Consider the following 20,847-nt stretch of genomic DNA (forward strand, 5'->3'; position numbering starts at 1 on the left):
GAGAGAGTAAATCAAAATGTTCGGTTGTTGAACCTGTGCCTGGTTGAGTTTTATTTTTCACGGAAATGTCATTTTTTAGTGCGCGAAGCACTTCAAGGATAACTAATTCACCAACCTCCACCAGTATAAAGTAGGATTTGCCGATAGACTTCGTCTGATTGAGGGGTCAATTTCTTCTATCTTTGGAGACGACGAGCAGAGCACTTCGCTAAGCTGTAAAATAACTTTAAAAACAGTAAAGTACACGGTTGTCATGGTTTAGCAGTGCTGTTTCTCAATCCGAAGGCTGCAGCCTGCGGATGTCGCATGTGGTCATCAACCCGGGATTAAGTTATAGCATATTACAACAACTTACAATTAACTAAGAGTAATAGTCAACCTTATAATTGTTAATATTCTGAAATAAGACAGCCGGCATTAACACACCATTGCGATACCTCCATATGAAGACGTTGTTCTGCAGGTTCGTCGTCTTCATTTTCATCTCGCTCCATTTCCGACTCTGGCGCGAACATATAAGGCTGGATGGACAAGTCTTCGGTTGTTGACATTTTGTGAATAACGAGTAAATAAAAAGTTTCTGTGCCGCTAGATAATCGTATCTCTGCTTTAAAACTACAAAAATGGCCGAACGGGGTGGAGTTTAACCGAGTGTCACCTCTGCAACCTGGAGAGGGGCCAGGGTATGACGTGCATTTAAAAAGACAGTACCAAAACGAGTTGCTCTCAGATTCACATCAGAAAAGGGGTAGAAAGGGGGCCTGTGGGGCTATAATAATGAGGAATTCAGACCCAAGCTTTGCAGTTTCGCTTTATATAGACCACAAATAAATGATTTATATGTAAAAAGGACAGATTTAAAAGCATGGTATGTCTGCTTTAATGTTTAACTCTAGGGTGATTTTCTAGGCCGATAAGGTTAGGAACTATACTCGCATCCTGGCTTAATAATCAAGGACGTTGCTGCCGTAACATCGCTGCAGCAATGCAATGATATGATATTACGCAGCACCAGAAAATAGTCCCCTTGGTAACTTTCAATAGCAGGAGACTATATCTGGGCACTGCGTAATATCATTACATGAAGGGTGAATGCACTTTTTTGTTCAGAAGTTGTTCAGAAGTTGTTTCCTGATTCCTGTTTTCTACCAAAGCTTGGAACATCAAGGACATTTACTAAAATAACTCCAAATGTGTTCGTCTGAAAGATGATGGAAAGTAAATCAGGAGGTAATTTTTACATTTGGCTATAAGAATGTGCACAAATGTGTATCCATCTGTCTGCGTTCATTTTAACACTTCTTCCCAAAGAAATAAACAGACGTATCAGAATATCCTAAAGTAATGTCATACCTCCTGTCATCTCTGTACCACTCAAAATCTGCCTCGGGTACAGCATCTGCCTCACACAGCAGGACGCCCCGCTGACCCAGTGTCACACCAACATCCCTGCCTTCTGAAATACTGGGAGGATCTGAATGAACGAAAACACCGATGTGTTCAGTCATTAGTCAATGTGAGAACTCTTACCGACTGTGAAAAGAAAACTGCTAATCCGCTATACGTAGCTGGCAACGAATACTGCATCTATTATACAATTGCAAAGTAATGTACATACGTCAAGTGATAATGTACAGTAAATACAGACGCATGCATTGTAGGCTTACAGTTGACAGTGAGCTCCACCGTCTGCGTGTCCACGGCGATGTCGTTCACAGCGGTGCACTCGTAAGTGCCCGCTCTTTGTCTGGTGATGAAGGGGATCTCCAGAACCTCTGTTTCCGAACTCAGACCGTCATCTGATAAAGAAAAGGGAAAATAATACGATTTAGTTGATAGTTATTAAAGCTGACACTCTCTGCAGAGCCGCCCATCATGGACACTTTAGAGAAAACACATTTAAAGGCCTGGAGATTATAGCAGTAGATTTGTCATTTACCATGATTTCCCAAGTAGGACTCGTTCCTCGAACAAAACCTTGAAATGTGCGCATTTCTCTCAACCAATCAAAGCTCTTTGATTTATGAAACAATTTGTACATTTTCATTTGTGCATTCGGCAGACGTTCCTATCCAAAGTGACTTACAGTACATTACAAGGTATCCATTTTATCATTATGTGTGTGTTCCCTGGGATTTTTCCATGATTTTATGATTGGTTGATATGAGTTAACACACGAACATTGCTGTTTGGGCTTCATTACTCGATACAAACACCGAACAGCTGGAATGTTTCTGATGTTTTTCGAGACAAACTCTGGCGCCGGCACATCTGTACTTTTTCATAGTTGCATTAAGGCAAACTGCGGAGCATGCTAATGGCTCCCTTTACAAACGCAAACTTTATCCTCCCTGAACTATTCAGTGCTCTGATGTATTTATAGTCATCCTATTGTGAGAGAAGTCGACGCTGGAGATATGAAGATCAATTCAAATACGAGTCTACGCGCGCAGACGCTTTGAAGTATTTGCATGCACGCTGCAGTCAAACTGCTAAACCGTGCGCTGCCTTTTCATGTTCGCGAACTCCAGGACGGGGAAAAGCGTTTGTGAAAAGGAGCTCTTGTGATGCAGTTCTCAACGTCAAGGAGTAATACACGGCTGGCTTAAATAAATAAATAATGTTCCCGTTGTAGTTTCTGACAGCAAAATAACACACCGTATTCACTTAACTATGTTCTGAAAGACACTTGGGAAGGGCTGTTAACGAAAGAGAAACAGACACTTTCTTTAACCTGATAAAATAGTGTCAACAGTGCACTCTGGAGATAGCAGCTCATTATCCATCAACATGATACATTGAAAAGCATAAAATGTGATAAAAGAATGGTCATGTTTAGTGTAATTTTATTGTTTTACTGTAAAAACTGTAATCATTTGTGAATCCTTTTATATGAAAAGAACAGGAATCAAAAAAAAGTTCATTCGCATTCTTCTTCATGTTCAGTTTGATGTTTCTCAAAGAAAGTGCATGCAAGCGTCATGAAAACAACACCGCCCGCATTCAATACATGGTCCGGTAGAAATGTGATGCTTTGGCATCAGGTGTGTTGCAGGCCTTCCATCAATAGAGAGATTGACAAAACGGCACTGTTTATTTCTATCGGGGCTCTGGGTTTCACGGTTGCCATTGAGGATTGTATCAAAGCAAATGGCGTTTTTCATATAAAGCAAATGCTTTTGTATATGGCATTGTGAATGTCAGTCAATTCCAGGCATGGGTTTTGAAAAGGAGCAGATGTTAAAATTACAGTCCCTGCTGAGCAAAACATTACACTTTCCCTTATGGAAATTAACCATTGTTTTATATTACATTTGATATTTTTATGCATATGCATGCATTTCATGGTATTTCGTTTTTTTATCAGTATATCAGTATGGGCCTTTTTACACCTGGTCAATTCATGTGTTTTCTCTTGATCTGATTTAGTAAAACCACATAAATGCGTCTTGGCTGAACGGATATCAACCCAATCTTCTATTCCCATGCAAAATGCAAATACACTGTTTATTACTCCCACTTAAAATACTTAAAGGGATAGTTCGGCCAAAAATGATATTAAACCCATGATTTACTCACCCCCAAGCTGTCCGAGTGGCATATGTCCATCGTTTTTCAGACAAACACATTTTCGGATATTTTAGAAAATGTTTTAGATCTTTCAGTTGATTAAATGTAATGTTACGGGGTCCACGACCTTCAAGTCCAAAAAAAGTGCGTCCATCCTTCACAAATTAAATCCAAACGGCTCCAGGATGATAAACAAAGGTCTTCTGAGGGTAATCCGTGCGGTGTTGTTGTAGAAATATCCATATTTAAAACTTTATTAACGAAAATCAATACCTTCCGGTAGCGCCGCCATCTTAGTCGCGTCCGCATTCAGGATGAAAAGTGCGTACACTACGCTAATACTCTCTCCTGAATACATAGGAGTCTAAGATGGCGGCGCTACCGGAAGGTAGCCATTTACATTAATAAAGTTTTAAATATGGATATTTCTACAACAACACCGCGCGGATTACCCTCAGAAGACCTTTGTTTATCATCCTGGAGCCGTTTGGATTTAATTTGTGAAGGATGGACGCACTTTTTTTGGACTTGAAGGTCGTGGACTATGGGTGGACCCCGTAACATTACATTTAATCAACTGAAAGATCTAAAATGTTTTCTAAAATATCCGAAAATGTGTTTGTCTGAAAAACGATGGACATATGCAACTCGGACAGCTTGGGGGTGAGTAAATCATGGGTTTAATATCATTTTTGGCCAAACTATCCCTTTAAGATGAAGCTTATAGCACTTGACTGTATGTTGGGCAAGAGCACAAGCTGGAGCATGCAGTACAGAGCAGCAGGAAAGTGAGACGGCGCAATGTAAAAAAATGTACAGGTCCATGATGGGGGAAAGCGTTTCACAAAACGCTCTCTTAAAGTTTTGTTTCTTTGTTTAATATAATCAAGTTTGTCATGGGATTATTTTATCCATAAATCAATGAGTTTGTCTTGTCTTTTGGTGCATCTTAATTCAAGGGCTGCGTCCTTTGAAGGCCATATTTGAAGGCCATAGGAAGGCTGTCCCAATTCGAAGGCTCCTTCACATTCATCCCCCGAAAGCATTGATGGATCCTTCACAGGCTTGGCTATCCCAAGATTCAGGGTGCACCAATTCAGGGTTTGGGTCCTTTTAAGGCTGCGGACTTTGAAGTCAAGGCTTGATATTTGGGGAGTTGCGTCACTTGCTGTTCCCGGACAGTACGCTTGTCAGCGGGACACAACAGCTAAGACCCATCAACCTTTTAAAAATAAATATGTAGGCAGATTTTTATATAACAGATTGATGAAGATCAAAATGATGTTTTATTAACAAAGTTCGAGAGGAGCACGTTCAAATAATCTGCCAAACTATCCCGTAATTACGACCAGCTGTCAACAACTTATATAAACATGCAGCCAACTCTCCCACGTCCTTCGACAGTTCCTAGCATCCCTCCACCACCCCGTCTCCTCACACTTACTTGGTTACTTCCTAACCCGAATAGGGGGGCGGGGGGGGGGTGCAGGGGGCGGCCTAATACAGACCCCGGAGCCCTCTCTTTGTTGAGGAGTGCTCCAGGCTCGGGCCAAATGCAGAGCTCAGAGCCCTCTCCTCGGACAGCACGCCAAATACGCATATCATTGATTCTATCTGACTTATTTGTAAGTGTGAACTCTTGAATTATCCAACAGTATGTAAAATTCGCCAACCTTAGAAATATGCATTAGCATTATCACTAAAACATAATTTTTAATAGTAAAACAGTCACAAGGACCTTTAATATGCAAATTTGCAACTTTTATTTAACTACAGTTTTGAATGTTTATTTCCAAGTACCCAGACGTCACAGACGGGCATTGAATACATGGTTCCTTGGTTTCAGTGGGAAAAAAGGCCAAATTTGGAGGCTTTTATGTGAAAGAGCCTTCGAATTGGGACAGCCTTGTTGCGGCCTTCCAAGCCCTTCAAATACGGCCTTGGAAGGACGCAGCCCCTAAATTGGGATGCACTCTCAATTCACGCCTTTGACACGGGGTATTTTAAAATAAACATACAGAACTGTAGTTATATAAAATGTATATATACAGAGTCTTGCCTTCAAAGTCAGTGTCCTTAGAAGGATAATTTTTTTTGCATATTGTTTTATCACTTGTAAAATCATGGTTTTACTATAAAAACCATAGTTAAACTATATGATAAAAACCCCATTTTACGTTCGCACATGTGAAATTCATTCAGAGACGTGATGATGTGAAATTCCTCTGGCTGTAAGGGAACTGATAAGCACGTCTAGGCAAAACTACGTAGCTCAACATAGATGTCAGACAAACCTAATCTGGGACAAATCTAGACACAAGTATACCAATGTCCTGACTGTATATCCTAAATCTTTAGCTAAACTGAGCCATGTGAAGCTCAACTCAGTAAGGCTGTAAAGTACTGCGGTAAAGCAGAGAGATGAACACTGGTACTGCAGGAATGCACACACAAATACTCAAAGCCCTGGAGAAAAAAGCTGAGTTGGGAAGGTGCTGAATCAATCCAGGCACAGCTGAACATGTCATCTTAAGAGGGACGGGTCTTCTGTCTGATCCCTCCAGAGCATCAAAGCTGGAACATCATTACAGAGCCACCCCATCTCCTAAGGTGAACTGAGGATCTCACTTCTGTTCTGCATGTGAATGAAACTCTGATCAGTACTTCAGATGATAGTCCATTGCCTACTTTATATTAAATAATACATTGAAAAGATGATCTGATTAGTCACAGGCAGGGTTGTCATAAGATTGGCCATCCAATCCCAAATGGTTCAGTATGGACACAGATAGAAACAGTCAGTTCTCTGTACTGTATGTAGTTACTTGGAATTGTGCATATGTAGTGAGGGATATATTTTAAAGCATTTAAATTTTGCAAACATGATTTTACAGATGCCTTTCTTTAAAGTCACTTACAATTTACTTGATGGCATTTTCATCTGAATTTGTATTCCCTGGGGATCAAAACCATGATCTTTGTTTTGCTAATGCAATGCTCTACTTTCAAAAAATACATTAAAGGAATACACCACCATTTTTCAATATTTTACTATGTTCTTAACTTTTAAGACAAATTAATACATACCTATCTTTTTTCAATGCTTGCACTTAAACTTTGTACAGCGCATCGTGACTGTGTTAGCATTTAGCCTAGCCCCATTCATTCCTTAGGATCCAAACGGGGTGAATTTAGAAGCCACCAAACACTATATTGAACTATATTGTATGGCAGAAGAGCAAATAGTTTTTTAGCACTTTGACCTCGAGTGCAGTAATATTGACGGTTTAAGTCAATTTTGTGCAAGAGGTGAAGTAGTCAGGAGTGATGATGTTACTGCTCGCCGAGGTCGAAGTGCTGCAAACTAACTGCTCTTCCATCATACAATATATTTCTCATTTTTTATCTGCTTAAAAAATCCCCACATTTAATTGTGTGCCACCATACTACTCATGTAACAGTCTTTAAAGCAACACTATGTAGTTTCCATGTAAAAATGACTTACAGCTCCCCATGAGGTTGAAAAGCGCAACAGTGCCTGGTATCAGACACTCTTCTGCAGGCAGGGGGAGGGCGGGGCTGTGTTTCCTACCCTCCACCGCCACTTTCAGGGTGTGCTTGTAGCAGCTAGGAGGCTGCTCAGGTTGCAGCAACAGTACAATTTGTCCAGTTAAAAGTTGTTCTATCACTGAAATAATTTTAGAGACAATATTTAAAGGTAAAAAAACTACATAGTGTTGCTTTAAATACAGACTTATTGGCCTGTAGTCAATATAACGCTAGAGACTTAAGCAGAGACTTATTGGCATATAATCAATATATATGCTGATGAATGACATATCTCAATTTAAACAAGTCTAGATAAACAAATCAATTTGTCATGAGTCATGAGGTTATGAGTAAAGCCCGGGATACACTTCACGATTATTGGCTGTCCCAGACGAAAGTTTGCGATCGTGGAACAATCGTCGCGATTTCTGTGATTGTGGCTCTTTATCGGAGGTCCTATGTCGTACAGCGAGTGAGAGAGGTTCAAAAACGATGATAGTTTTCTGACAGTGTCACAAATTCTTCATGATCACCGCACAGTGTGTTTGCTTCTACGACCTGGTATTTGTTTATCACGAGCGCATGCTGGTTACGTAGCGCTAATGTTTCGAGAAACTGGCTTGAGTTTATTCAAAAGAAGAATTCCTTGATGTTACAATTCAATTTCCTAACAGCAGATCTGTGCACTGACATACAAATCACAGATTTTAGCTTGCACAAAGAAACCTTTCATGTATTATCTACTTGAAAGAAAACAAACAGATATGCCCCGAAGATACGTATTGACTTTATTCAACTGATATTCGTGTCATGAAAAATAATTCACTTTGACAGGCTCAGCCATCAAATATCCTTCGGTCCTTTAGTCCTTTGTTTGAGTTAAAAATGAGAAGTGATAACCACATCTGTTACTAATGTTGAAATACGCTTTCATGTGTGCGTGCGCGAGTATGATAGCGTCCAGAATATCAGATGTTCTGGTAATGATTTTAATTGATCCGAGACAAGATATTAACATGGGTAGTTGGCAATTCTACAAAACAGCACAGTATATTTCAACAAACACTATTTATGCTTAATGGGTAATGTGTTGTGTTAGCAACACAACTGGAGTCAGCACAAGGCAAAACGGAGAGAGCGAGAGAGAGGGAATGAGAGAGAGAGAGAGATCGCTAGAGTAGAACTGTATTAGCAGTTAGCGCTGTTGCTAAGCGGATCATTTGGCTCTTGAAATTACTTGTCGAAACCAAACACACATCGCAGCTTCATTACATAGATGGTTATAAACAGGATTAATACAATCACAGCTCAATAACAACAGCAAGCATTGTGCTTCTCCCAATGTGTTTTTCTAATTTGTGTTTTCCAAAACTCTCATTCTGACTAATGTAATAGCTCCTGGGATGCAGACGTTCATTAAAATCAATGTTTATTTAAGACGATTAAAGAGTAGAAATGATAAAATAACACTATTATTGACCTTTACAACCAACACACATTACATTTATGCATTTGACAGATACTCTCATCCAAATCAACTTACAGTGATTTACATTACAAGCTATAGATTTAATCAGTACGTGTGTGCTGCCTCAGAATCAAAGCTGTGACTTCATCCGAAACAGCACTCGGTCCTCCCATACCCGAGATTTAACACAAACACCCTACAGCCTGCTGAATTTTACGCACAGAGAGATATAAATATGGGATTTGGTGAATATGGAAGATTGAAAAATAAGTAAACAAGTCTCCCGACTAAAGGCTTTTGCTTAGATCACATGAAAGCGAGTGCACAGCCCATCAAATGATTTCATTCAAGTGTGTAATATGTCTATTAGACAGACTCTGGGGATAATAGCGCTAATATCCTGGGCTTATAATTTCTTTTTAAAAATAAACGAAATTTTGTTTTTTTTACGTGTGGAAGGCAGAATATTGGCTGCCTGGTATTCTTATCCGCTATAAATGATGAATCGTTAAATATATACAATTTATGAATGAATAATAGCATAAACAAACAATGACTTATGTACAGTTTACTGCACATTTCCGGACTCACAACCCAGCTAATTCTTAAAAAGAAAACAGCCATGATATATGAAAGTAGGAAATGATTCATTTTTAATATTCAAACAAAAATGATACTTCGGTTTTATGCCCTTAAAAGTTGTACGTTATATTAATCTTATCGATACTATGAAAAAAACTGTGAAAAGTTTTCCTAACCTGTGCCCTAAGGGCTAGCTAATAATCTTCTGTGCAAATATAAGAACAAAAGAAAATGATAAAATGCATTAATAAGTGTTTCTCCCAAGCAAATAACCAAAAAATCTTTCGAGGTGCAGTATAAATCACCGAAGGTCCACTAAAAGGATTTTGTGTAAAGCACATACGCTGGTTGCAAGAATTATTTGGGCTAGAATATTGGTATCATATTTCATTTTTAAAAATAGCATTAAAACTACCTATAAGCTGGTCTCCAGTGGTTTAAGCTGGTATAGCTGGTCACCCAATCAGGTATGCTGGTGCTCAGATGATTTCCCAGCATAAAAGCACCAAAAATCATCTTAAACCCGTAGGGGTGGTTTCTCGGACAGGTATTAGGTTAAGCCAGGACTAGCTTTATTTAAAAGTCATTTTTAAAAGCATTATTAATAAACACTCCTGGTGTGCATCTTGAGATACAACACTCGCACTGATATATTTTAAGATTATGTCAGAGCAAGTTGTTTTCGATCAGGACGACGCTAACATTTAAGTTAGTCTAGGACTAGGCTAAAGCCCTGTCTAGGAAACCGCCCCAAGGAGTAGCATAAGCAATCTCAGAGACCAGCTAAGACCAGGGTTCCCACACCTTAGTTAACTTCAAATTCAATGACCTTCAAGGACTTACCAGGTCTAATTCCCTCAAATTCAAGGACTAAATGTGGGGACACATTTTAAGGGAGAGCAAGGTTACATCGTGTTACCTTTTAAGATACATTGTTACAGTTCCCTTTCGAGGGAACTTGCGCTGCGTCACTGCGGGGACACTTTGGGGACGCCTCATGGGGTAAGTGTGTCTGAATGTGTATATCAAATTCAACCAATGATAAGGCTTAACGACAAAGACAGGGTAACGCAGGAGCCAAATATTGCAAAAGACGCCGTTACAGGGACGCAGGAAGTATGGCAAGGGAGACGCAGCGTTTCGACGTGTGCTAAAAAGTCTAGAATTTTTATGATATTATCCTACACTACACATGGAATAATATGGATTTTTTCCAGAAAACTTCTTGCATAAAATAGATTCAAGCACTTTCATGACCTGTCTCTATGTATGTAGATTTTCAAAAACTTCCCAGGACCTTGAATTTTTTTCACAAACTTTCAAGGATTTCAAGGACGCGTGAGAAACCCTGTAAGACCAGAAAAACATCTAAGGCTGGCTTAAGCTGTTGGTTTTTACACATGAATTCTCAAAAAATAAAAGCAGAAAACTGGGTGTGCCAAACTCTTACAATACTGCAATAAATTGAGCTTTAATGAGAGTTCAAGGTCACTGTCTCTTTTAAACATAAATCCGCCGCTCAGTTATCTGGATCCAGAAGAGATGGCATATCTGACAGATTTTAAAGGCCCCTTCTTCATGATTGCACGAATTTGGACAAGATGCCCCTTGCTAAAGCATCCATAACAACCCCATACCATCAAACCTGACCCATTGTGCTTGACTGAAGCCAGGACACAAACTGAAAACACTTGCTGGCAAGCATAAAACGTTAAAGCACATGCAGCTGTCCACTTGGTGATTTAGAACAGTTAACGTTAATATTATTATTGTTTGCAATGAAATTAAAATGAAAAACCGAAATTTGTTTTATATAATATTGTGTTGTTGTTTTTTAACAAATGACTTATCTGTGAGCTTCATTATTTTTAAAAAATGAATGTGCCGTCATAATCTTTAATGAAAAACACAAATCTAATCACCTCCTCGAAACGATCTCTATTGACTTCCAGTCTTATGGTATGGCAGGTGGGCGGAGTCCGGCAAACAATCCAAGGGATAAGCAAATAGCAACATGACCCAACTTGAAGCAATCCAATACATTTTTGAAGTGCAGACCTACTTTTTTCATTTCAATTGGATATACCAGTACGTCACTACAGGAAAATAAGACAATTGCTACTTCCGTTTCATGGCGACTTTAATCCACAATGGTAGCAGTTTATTTTTCAATTCACAGGAAAGGTCACTCAATATAATAAAAAACTATAATAATATATAAAGTAAGAATGTAACATCTAAAAACATTACATACAAATAACACTGTGACATTGATTTAATGAAAACGGATGATGGGGGCTCAGCTGCTCCAGGCGGAGATCTGGATAAGAAATGCACTCGATATGATCTTAATCTAGAAAAGAGTTACACGAGAGCCAAGTCAGACTGCAGGATCACAAAATCCTTTTTATTTAGACAGTCTGAAGAAAAAGAAGTAGAGCTTTGAGTGAAATGCCATTTAAAGGTGGGAGATGTGTACTTACACGGCTAAGTGTGACTGGCAGACTTATTTCAGTTCTTTATTAAAACAATGTGGAAACACTGCAGTAAATCTCAATGACTGTAGTATGGTAAAACGCTCAAGGGAGCAGATGTGCTTTACGACGACAGTCGAATTCAGACTCTGAATAAATCGCAGACGAGACAACAGATCCTGGTGCTATCGAGATATTAAGAGCTTATCGCAGGGGGTCTGTGGCTTAATTAAGTTTCACACATCATTTGGATCGCTTCCGGCTGATTCCGGCACCGTCGAGATTCTCCGTTGCCAGCTCTTTGAAGATCACGGAACGCTTTCACAACAGCGAATCAGATTTGAAAGCCGACGAAGTGCTACATTGATCAAACAGCATAAAAACATGTCACTTGTAAATAGTGTGATGTTAGTATCGCCAACATTTGTCAACATATATTACAAACAAAGTTAAGCCTTGTATGCATTGCTTTTCTTAAGAAAGTACAATCAAAAAGTTTTGTAAATATCTTTAAAATGTCAAGTAAAGTTTAATTTTTTATTGAAAGCTATTGTGTGACTGCTGAAGTCATCTGAATGATTTTATTTTACTTTTATAGTGCTTTTGCATCCTTTGTAAGATTTAACCTGTTAGAGCGAACCAGGCCCGGTTCCAGATGAGCTTGCACTGCTAAAAAAGCACATGGTAAGCGTTCAAAAAATAACATCCATTTGCAGTTTTAGTCCACAAATGTCTTACATATGAAAATTATTGATATTTCTCCGTTGTTTCCATCGGATTTTGTATCAAATAGTCATCATCAATCCATATTGTTTTTCAATAATTGCGCACGCAGCATGATTCTACTATGGAAAAGGCATACACGATCAGGTCAGTAAGAGTATCGTGTGTAAAATGTGCCCAGACACATTATGATTCATATTTCACAAACAGATAATAAATTTAGTGTTTACCAGCCTTGTGCGGATGTATTTACGTCGTAATGCTTGTGCACCTGTTGTCTGCAGTAACTTAGACTGCCTGTCTTTCTGATCCACATTTGTTATTTGCTCAAGGGCCAGATTTACCAAACGGGGTAAATTAGTGTGAAAGCGCAATTCCAAAAAAACACAGATGTGAGTGATAATATCTGCGGGTTATTTACTAAACGGGTGCAAAAGCTGAATTCCCTAATGATCGACGCAATCTACTAAGAGCAGTGCAAATTAGTTTAGGGTCGCAAATATGATCCTCAGGTGCAGGTGATCTACTAACGCCTGATGTGCTTGAGTTCAGCAAACCCCAGACATTTCAGCGAAGCCATAGTACACAAAAAAACTGGAGGACAAAAAATAAAGGGTTTACGAGAAGTTTTGAAATACCTGGGGCCTCATTTATCAACATTGCGTAGAAAATGCTCTATATTTGTACCTACGAATGAAATTTAGAATGTGCCTAAGTACAAAAAAATCGGGATTTATCAAACGTGCGCACGTGGTTCGTACGCACATCTGTAAGTAATCCTTGATGATAAATCCCAAGTGTTCTTAAGCACCATGCTCGTGCACGTTCATGGTCATTTGCATTCCGAAACGCCTCCGATGAACCATATATGGTGACAACACCTCCCGTTATAAGTCACGTGGTTGTGCTTTTTCCCTCATCGCAATAATGGCAAAGAGAGCGTAAAAGAGGAACTTTACAGACACAGAAATTGAGTTACTGGTGGATGAGGTTAATAACACATCTGTTTGGTTCACTTAGTACGGGAGGAATGACTAACAAAAGAAAACAAATCTGCATGGGAACATGTTACCAGTGAGTTTAATTCCGTTGGGTATGAGAACACTTCTAGAAATAAAAAAGTGGTTTGACATTAAATTATCAGCCAAAAAAAAAAAAAAACGCGTCACAGCACACCGACTTGAAATCAGTCCAACTGTAGGAGGACAGACAATGACAGAACTTGGACAGCCGCATAACCATCATCATCGGCGCGATCTTTGAAAACGCGCTCCGGGCGGAATGGATTATTTGCCAAGTCTTTCAATAATGCAAGATAAGCCATTGCACTGTGTCAAGCATTTGACGGAGCTTTCTTACATAGGGTTAGACACTAATTTCATTAATTAGCTTCAACACTGATTTGCAGTTACTTTATTAACAGTAATCATTTTTAACACCTTGGGGTGGATAATAAATAGACAAAGTGTTCTTTTAACGCTGGGGATGGACGGTCCTGTGTAGTATCGCTATTCTACCACTAGATGCTCTGTGTACGCATACTCCGAGGTATATTTACACACATTTCTACGTATAAGTGCAATTTGATAAATTCCACACTTTGCGTAAAACTGTTCCTACGCACACTTTACGCACACTTCTGTGCGTACGAACGCTTGATAAATGAGGCCCCTGGTATTGTGTGACTTTCCTAGTGACCCATCTTTTATTTCCTCCAGCAAAAAAAATAACATGGCTTGGCAAAAATATATATTTTTGAATAATAGGATACATTCCTCTGGCATTCCAAATAAACTGTTAAAAAATCCTCTCTCTTGTACCATGCCTCTTCTATCAGCAACAATTGCAGCCATTTCAAGCGCAAAATGATTTAAAACATGCTTTTTTCTGTGTTAAATTATGGCGCAAATAGCAGTAATATCACACGCACAAACATTAAATGCGGGGGTTCAACCATATTTCATGCATTCTGACTTAGTAGCACAGTTTAAGAGTTGTTTCCTCATGTTAAACAAATGCAAAGTGTCAAAAAAGCAGTTGAACGTGTTACAGAGTATTTCTATGCTGAATGCACTTCGTCCAGTGTTCGCATAAGTTTCGGAAAGTTTTTTTTTTTTTTTGATTACGGGTCCAGCTGACGTTTCACTTTACTCTATACGTATCACGTTTTTATGGGCACTTTCCCCGGCAAATAGCGGGAGAGGACGCTAAGTCACAGGCATCACACGAAAGCTTTGTTTTATATTAAAACTCAACAATGGCACGAAAGAAGAAGTGTGTTTTTGGATGTAAGGAAAAGAAAGCCAGCATTGTGGAAACAATGGATATAAGTTGTTTATCCGAGGTAGCAGCGGAGTTGTGTTTGTTTAACGTTGGATTTCATTGAAAAGTCCCAACCGGGTCATGAGTTGCTTGCGGTAAGTAAGACTTTGTGTTATGTTGGAAATCGACACGTAAGTGCGTATTATATTAACGACACGAACATGTAGTGAATCACAAGTTATCCAGTCAGTGTTGACTCGTGACTTGCTCCTTCCGCAGTTCGTAACTCCTCCTTCAAAATGTTTTTGTACGTTATCGGAAAGAATCCGTAAAGCTAATCTGTCTTTTATAAACCTGATAAAACTAAAAACTCTTCGGAGATATGAAGGATGTAATATTACTCTATAGGTACTCCAGATGATTAAGATCACATACGCAGAAACAATGTGTGTTATGGATGCTTTAATAACTCTTGTTGCGTGAATCATTTAAATACTTTCCTCCCATAAATTTTGCATTGGAAAGGGAAACTCCAAGAAATGCAATAAGGTCACCGCAAAAATAACTAGACCACATCTTTTAGTGCTAATTATCCCCTGTGCGTCTTTAGTAAATTAGTACAGTTGTTATTTAAGAACAAAATTTGTGGTTACACCTAGTTGCATTAAAATTTTTAGTTAAAAATATTAGTTGACAAATGTAGTTTATAAGTTAACACATATTTGACAAATGTAGTTTATAAGTTAACAAATATTTTTAAGTTAAATTAACTAAAAATTTTAATGCAACCAGGGTAACTTTAAGTTGAATCAACAAATCTTTTCTACAGTGTAAAGTGTTCACTTTAGTTAAAACAACTTTATTTTTATAGGTGTAAGTATCTCTGCTGTACTAATATAAACTCTTTAGGCGCTTTAAGCTGTACTTTTTGATATCAGTGACAGCTGGGGTACACATTTTGACCTTTTTTCTGACAGTGAACTGGATCATCTCGCAGTAGAAAGTAAGGAAAATGGGTTTGTAATAATATTAGGGTGAGTAACTGATGACAGAATTTGATTCACAATGGATACATGTACACATAATCCCCACCCACTAAATGATGTAGGACATAAAAATGTTGATCCTGTACTCCAACAAGACACTGACTTGACTAAATCAGCTCTGACAGCTCATCTTTTATTCCTTAAAGCCGTCGGAGCCCCGGCCAGACATCTGTACTGTATCATAATGGAATCCATCACAAACTCTTTCACTTATCGTCTAAAAAATACCAGAGCAGTCACTTCTGTGTCACATTAACATTTCAATTACCTGATCCTTGTAACAACACAAAGAAAGGAAAGTGGGTGTACGAGCAGGTACAGCCGTCCAGTCGCACGCCGTGAATCATAGCACATTAAAATGCAGTTTTTCCCTGATTAAGTGAAATGGTGCAAAAAACAGCAGACAGCCCAAATAGAGCTGATCTGTTCATGTGGCCTGAAGATAAGCAAATGGAGCACTTAGCTTGTATCATGCATACAAAGACACAGGCATACACACATAAACATGCTCTTTCAGCACATTCAGAGATATCTGGACACAGCCAAACAGCTAAACACACACACACACAACCTACAAAGAAGAAGAAAGGCAGCCTTTATACTTTGGAGGCATGCCACTACAGGAACACTACTGTAAGCATTGTGGTTTCATTTAGAAAAAGGAGCATGACATGCATATATAAAATAATACCATGTTAATATAATCTTACCTGAAGATGACTGCATTCTCCACACAATGGCAGGTTCTGGTTTGCCATTCGCCAGACACATCAGAGTTACGTTGGATCCTTCATTCACCACCAGGTCCTTCGACAAGTTCACAATCTTTGGAGGAACTGTAAGAACAATCAGATTTAAAATCTTATATAAACCCGATAATAAGCTAAAAGTTTTAGGATATTAAGAAAAATAAGTTTTATAAAATAGGGCTGTCAAAAAATTAATCACGATTAATCACATACAAAATTAAAGTTTGTTTGCATAATATATGTGTGTGTAATTATTTTGTATACATAAATACACACACATGGATGAGTGTATTTTAGAAACATTTACATGCATATATATTTACTTAGATTTTGATATAATTGATAGTTTAAATTAAAAATATATACATGATTTGTATATACAGTTGTTTTCCTTAAATGTATAATTGCACACAACACACACAAATATATTATGCAAACACAAACTTTTATTTTGTTTGCGATTAATCGTGATTAATCTTTTGACAGCCTTAATATAAAATAATATTTATATGATGTGCACTATTCTGCACTAAGCAAATTTTAAAGGTTTAAAGGTCAGATAGTCTTGCTTTTAAAGAAGCACACAATGCTTTTTGGAACTTTCTCAATACAAGCTGGGAAAACATGGATCATTACACATACTTCCATTCTGTCATTAAAACAAAATGAGGTCATACCACATGCTAAGAAATGATTACATTTATGCTAATTTATCATTTCTACTTTTACTCTAATTGTTGTGTTGATAATATCATTTATAATGAAATAAACTCCATCTAATTATAAAAACACACGTGGAGCAGAAATGAATATGTATTGCAAAATTAATCTTAAAGTGTAGTCAATGTTGGATGCTCATAAGAGGCCCGACCGCTCTGGACCCTTCCCAAAAGTTTAAGCCAGTCAGTCAAAATTTTAAAGGTGCCGTGTAATGTAAAACTATATTTACCTAGACATAGATGAATATTAAGAGTTCTTTACATGGTTATGACATATAGTGAGCGTCACTGTTGGAAAACAAGCCAATCTCAACATAACACCAACTGTGATGCTACCTGTACAGGCGAAATGTACGCTCCCAACATTAAAGGTGCTCTAAGCGAATTCACGCTTTTTAGGCCATAAAATTTTTTTTTTGTTTCATAGAGTAAACATCTCCTTACTAGCTGCCTGTCCCCTGAACACACTGTAAAAAACGCGATCTCTGTAGACACCCCAGGCTCCACAAACTGCAACAAAAACAAAGTGGTCAAACCTACCACCACGAAACATAACAAAGTGTTCCAGCCAATAAATGACAAGAAGGGTTTGGGAGTGGGGGTTGGGCGTGTTCATGACTCTTTCAGGAAGGGAGGGGAGGAGTTAGCTACGCTCCGTTTTGTTTGACAACACTTCGAACGACAACAAGAAGTGACGTTACACAGATTCGCTTAGAGCGCCTTTAAATTACACATTAAATTAAATTCAATGTTGTTACAATGCTAAAAACAAAGTTGTGACTTTTGAGTTAGCTCTATATGCTGGTTGATGCTATATGCTAGTGTTTAGGCTAAAGTTCTACTACTCTATTGACATTACATTTACATTTTGCAGGTCCATACTGAAAAAAACACAAACTTACCACTCAGAAATGTCCATTAACAATCTCTAAACAATTGATTATTTTTTTAAATTCCATATTTTCATCTGATACAGGCTCAATAAGATACTGTATGTTTACAAACACAGAGCTATTCAAAAGAGCTGCTCCGAGAAACAGCCAATCAGAGCAGAGCTCAACATTATTATTCATGACCCTTTGAAATAAGGTAATAAAAGACCATTTCATTCTGGGGGCAAATCCTAGGGTTGTAAATAGACATGTAAAACTGTCTTTGGATAAATTTTCCAATACATAACTTCTATGTAAATGTCAAAGAACAATTTAACATGTTATTTGAATGCATTCTATTGCACCTTTAAGGCAATGAAACTTGGGAGAAAAATGTGTTGTTGTGTTACAATTATTACAAACTAAACCCAAAACATGTATTTGAATCTGTACTCAGTGCTGAAAATGCAAACTTGGCAAATTTCACAACTTTGATTTATTGATGCCTGTGCACTCTGAACACAATTTAAAGAGACTGCAGATAAAGCCATAATCCAGGCCTCGCAGATCTCAAAAACCCCACATCTCAGCAAAACTAAGATGTTACAAACACCTTACTTAGTTACTCAACAGGGAATTGCTGTAAAGGGTTTTGACCTTCAGGAGAACATGGTATGGCTTACTTTCAAAATGGTGTTAAATATGTTTGCAGATCAAATGAAATTGAATGTTTGCTGTTTAATCAGACTGGAACCCTATATGTTCATTACACTGGATACATATAGTTGCTTTAAAATGATTTTCTTACAAATTGTGCATATTAAAGATTGAGATTTTTGTATACGACTTAAACTACACACTGTGGGTTACAGTACAATGGCTGCCGCATAAACGTGTCAGTTAAGTCCACAAGACCGTAGGGTGTCCCATTGGTCATTTTAGGTTTCAAAAGGGTGCTTATGGGCACCCCCTTTTCGGTCGATATGCGCCCTTTATGCACACACTTGTGCAACCGTCACAGCAAATTTAATCCCAACAGTCAAAGTGGCGTTACGTCAAGGGCATGTTACCCTCAATGGATTCGGCTGGCCATGTGACCAGTGTGACCAATGTCAATGTGGTAGCACCCATGAGGCAACCTGCTTCATGTAAAATAAATCAGCTACAGCTCTGATTCTTATTTAATGAATCTAAATAGTTTTTTTATTTTTTATTTTATGAAGCAGTTTTCCCTAAGATGTAAATCTTTTACATCTTACACTTATACACTCTCAGAAAGAAAGGTACAAAAGTTGTCATTGGGACAGTATATAAATATTCCTGCAGACATTTCCTGGAATAGCGTTTGTAATGCTACTTCTTCTGTGGCACAAACAGAGTTTCTGCACGAGAGCGCCCCCTGGCTTTGGGATGTGCCCGGATTTCACCGTAATTCATTAAAATGCATTCATTGAGAAAACGCGCATTTCCACGATTAATCATTACAGCCCTAATAAAAAGGCAAACAATTTGAAAGTAATTTTTCGTGAGATGTAGTTATTAATATAATTTGGGCAAGATTAGGCTGAGTTATGGCTCAGTTTCGGAAGTTCTGGTTAAATGCTGGTTTTACTATGGTTAACCTATGGCTGAGAACTGGTACAGATGTTAGAACCTGTTCTGGCTTAAGTTATGGGCTATTATCTGGCTGAGACATGGGCCACTTATGGCCCATGTGTGGCCCTTGTTTGTAATCCAGAACTGGGCCACTGCAGGGCCATCATTCTTCATTGTGTGTGGGCAGAGGAAAAACTGGTTGTGTGGGCCGGAACAAAATTGATATGTGGGCAGATTTACATTTTGGTTTGTATGTGCATAAAACTGTGTATCGGGTTTGTTAAGCTCTTGCTGTCAGTACAGAGTTTTTCACACATTTTCTGCTGACCCATGAATCACTCAGATAAGTTTACAATTCTTTCCTCACTAAAACTATGACTAAAATGATAAAAACTGTCCTGAAACATAAAGGTCACATCAGTATAATATCTCTGTTCTCGGGAGAATATGCTGCACTTTTGCCTCGATGATAACCGACAAAATACGTTCAACTTGACTGCTGTAACGGTAAAATAAAGTCCTTTGGAGGCCATTAACTAATTCCCTCCGCTGTAAATGAAGATCCAAAATGAGCTGAAGCATAAACGCATTGGAAAGCATTGGAAATTAATTTACAGAATGCCTGCGGGCGGTGATCACTGTGTTCCTTTTTTTGAAAAATCTTACAACAACAAAACACGGCACAGTCTAGCGACAAAGCGCGGCACGTAATACAATCAGCATTATAATCGGTACCTCAAAAGAGATGTTCTCAATAAATATAATAACAAGTGCCAATGACAGTTACGATCAGAAAAATACTAGTGTTGTGTCGTCTGACATGTTTTATTCCGACATTGAACACAGATGTTTTGACATGTATTCTGTCAAGAGGTTTAGTTTTGCATTTCAAAGCCAAGACAACTCAACAAAGGTTGCCATCGCTAAGATGAGCACCAACAATGGCAGGCTGTACCACTGTTTTATCCTCTTTTAGTCACTAAAGATGTGTTGCTCTGTAGACGTTTGCCCATAAATTATTCATTTCAAGTCTTTATGCATGACAGAGTGTTAAGCCAGGGAAAAGCCAGATTGTTTTGTGATTGTTTTGTCTATTTTTGGATTAAAATATATTAGCAGAGACATGGCATCAAGTTCACTGTTTTCTCAGATAATTGTATATACAGTAGGACAAAAGATCTACTTTGTTTCATGGCAACCGAATTGAAGAGCCTTGGAGAAATAACAGTGTAAAGAG

The 20,847-nt window shown here is 38.3% G+C and overlaps 1 protein-coding gene across 4 annotated transcripts in view; it reads right to left on the reverse strand.

Annotated features, from left to right (window-relative positions):
• Nucleotides 1-20,847, reverse strand: part of ntm (neurotrimin) — a 358,155-nt gene that overhangs the window by 13,613 nt on the left and 323,695 nt on the right. For all 4 annotated transcript variants that reach the window (XM_065259412.2, XM_065259420.1, XM_065259409.2 and 1 more), the window contains 3 exons: nucleotides 16,385-16,510; nucleotides 1,668-1,799; nucleotides 1,354-1,474 (listed from right to left, as the gene is read on the reverse strand). In XM_065259412.2, the coding sequence (XP_065115484.1) occupies nucleotides 1,354-1,474; nucleotides 1,668-1,799; nucleotides 16,385-16,510 (379 nt within the window). The remainder of the gene's footprint in view (nucleotides 1-1,353; nucleotides 1,475-1,667; nucleotides 1,800-16,384; nucleotides 16,511-20,847) is intronic.

This window comes from Paramisgurnus dabryanus, chromosome 10 (genome assembly GCF_030506205.2).
Source record: "Paramisgurnus dabryanus chromosome 10, PD_genome_1.1, whole genome shotgun sequence".
Taxonomy (NCBI): Eukaryota; Metazoa; Chordata; class Actinopteri; order Cypriniformes; family Cobitidae; genus Paramisgurnus; species Paramisgurnus dabryanus.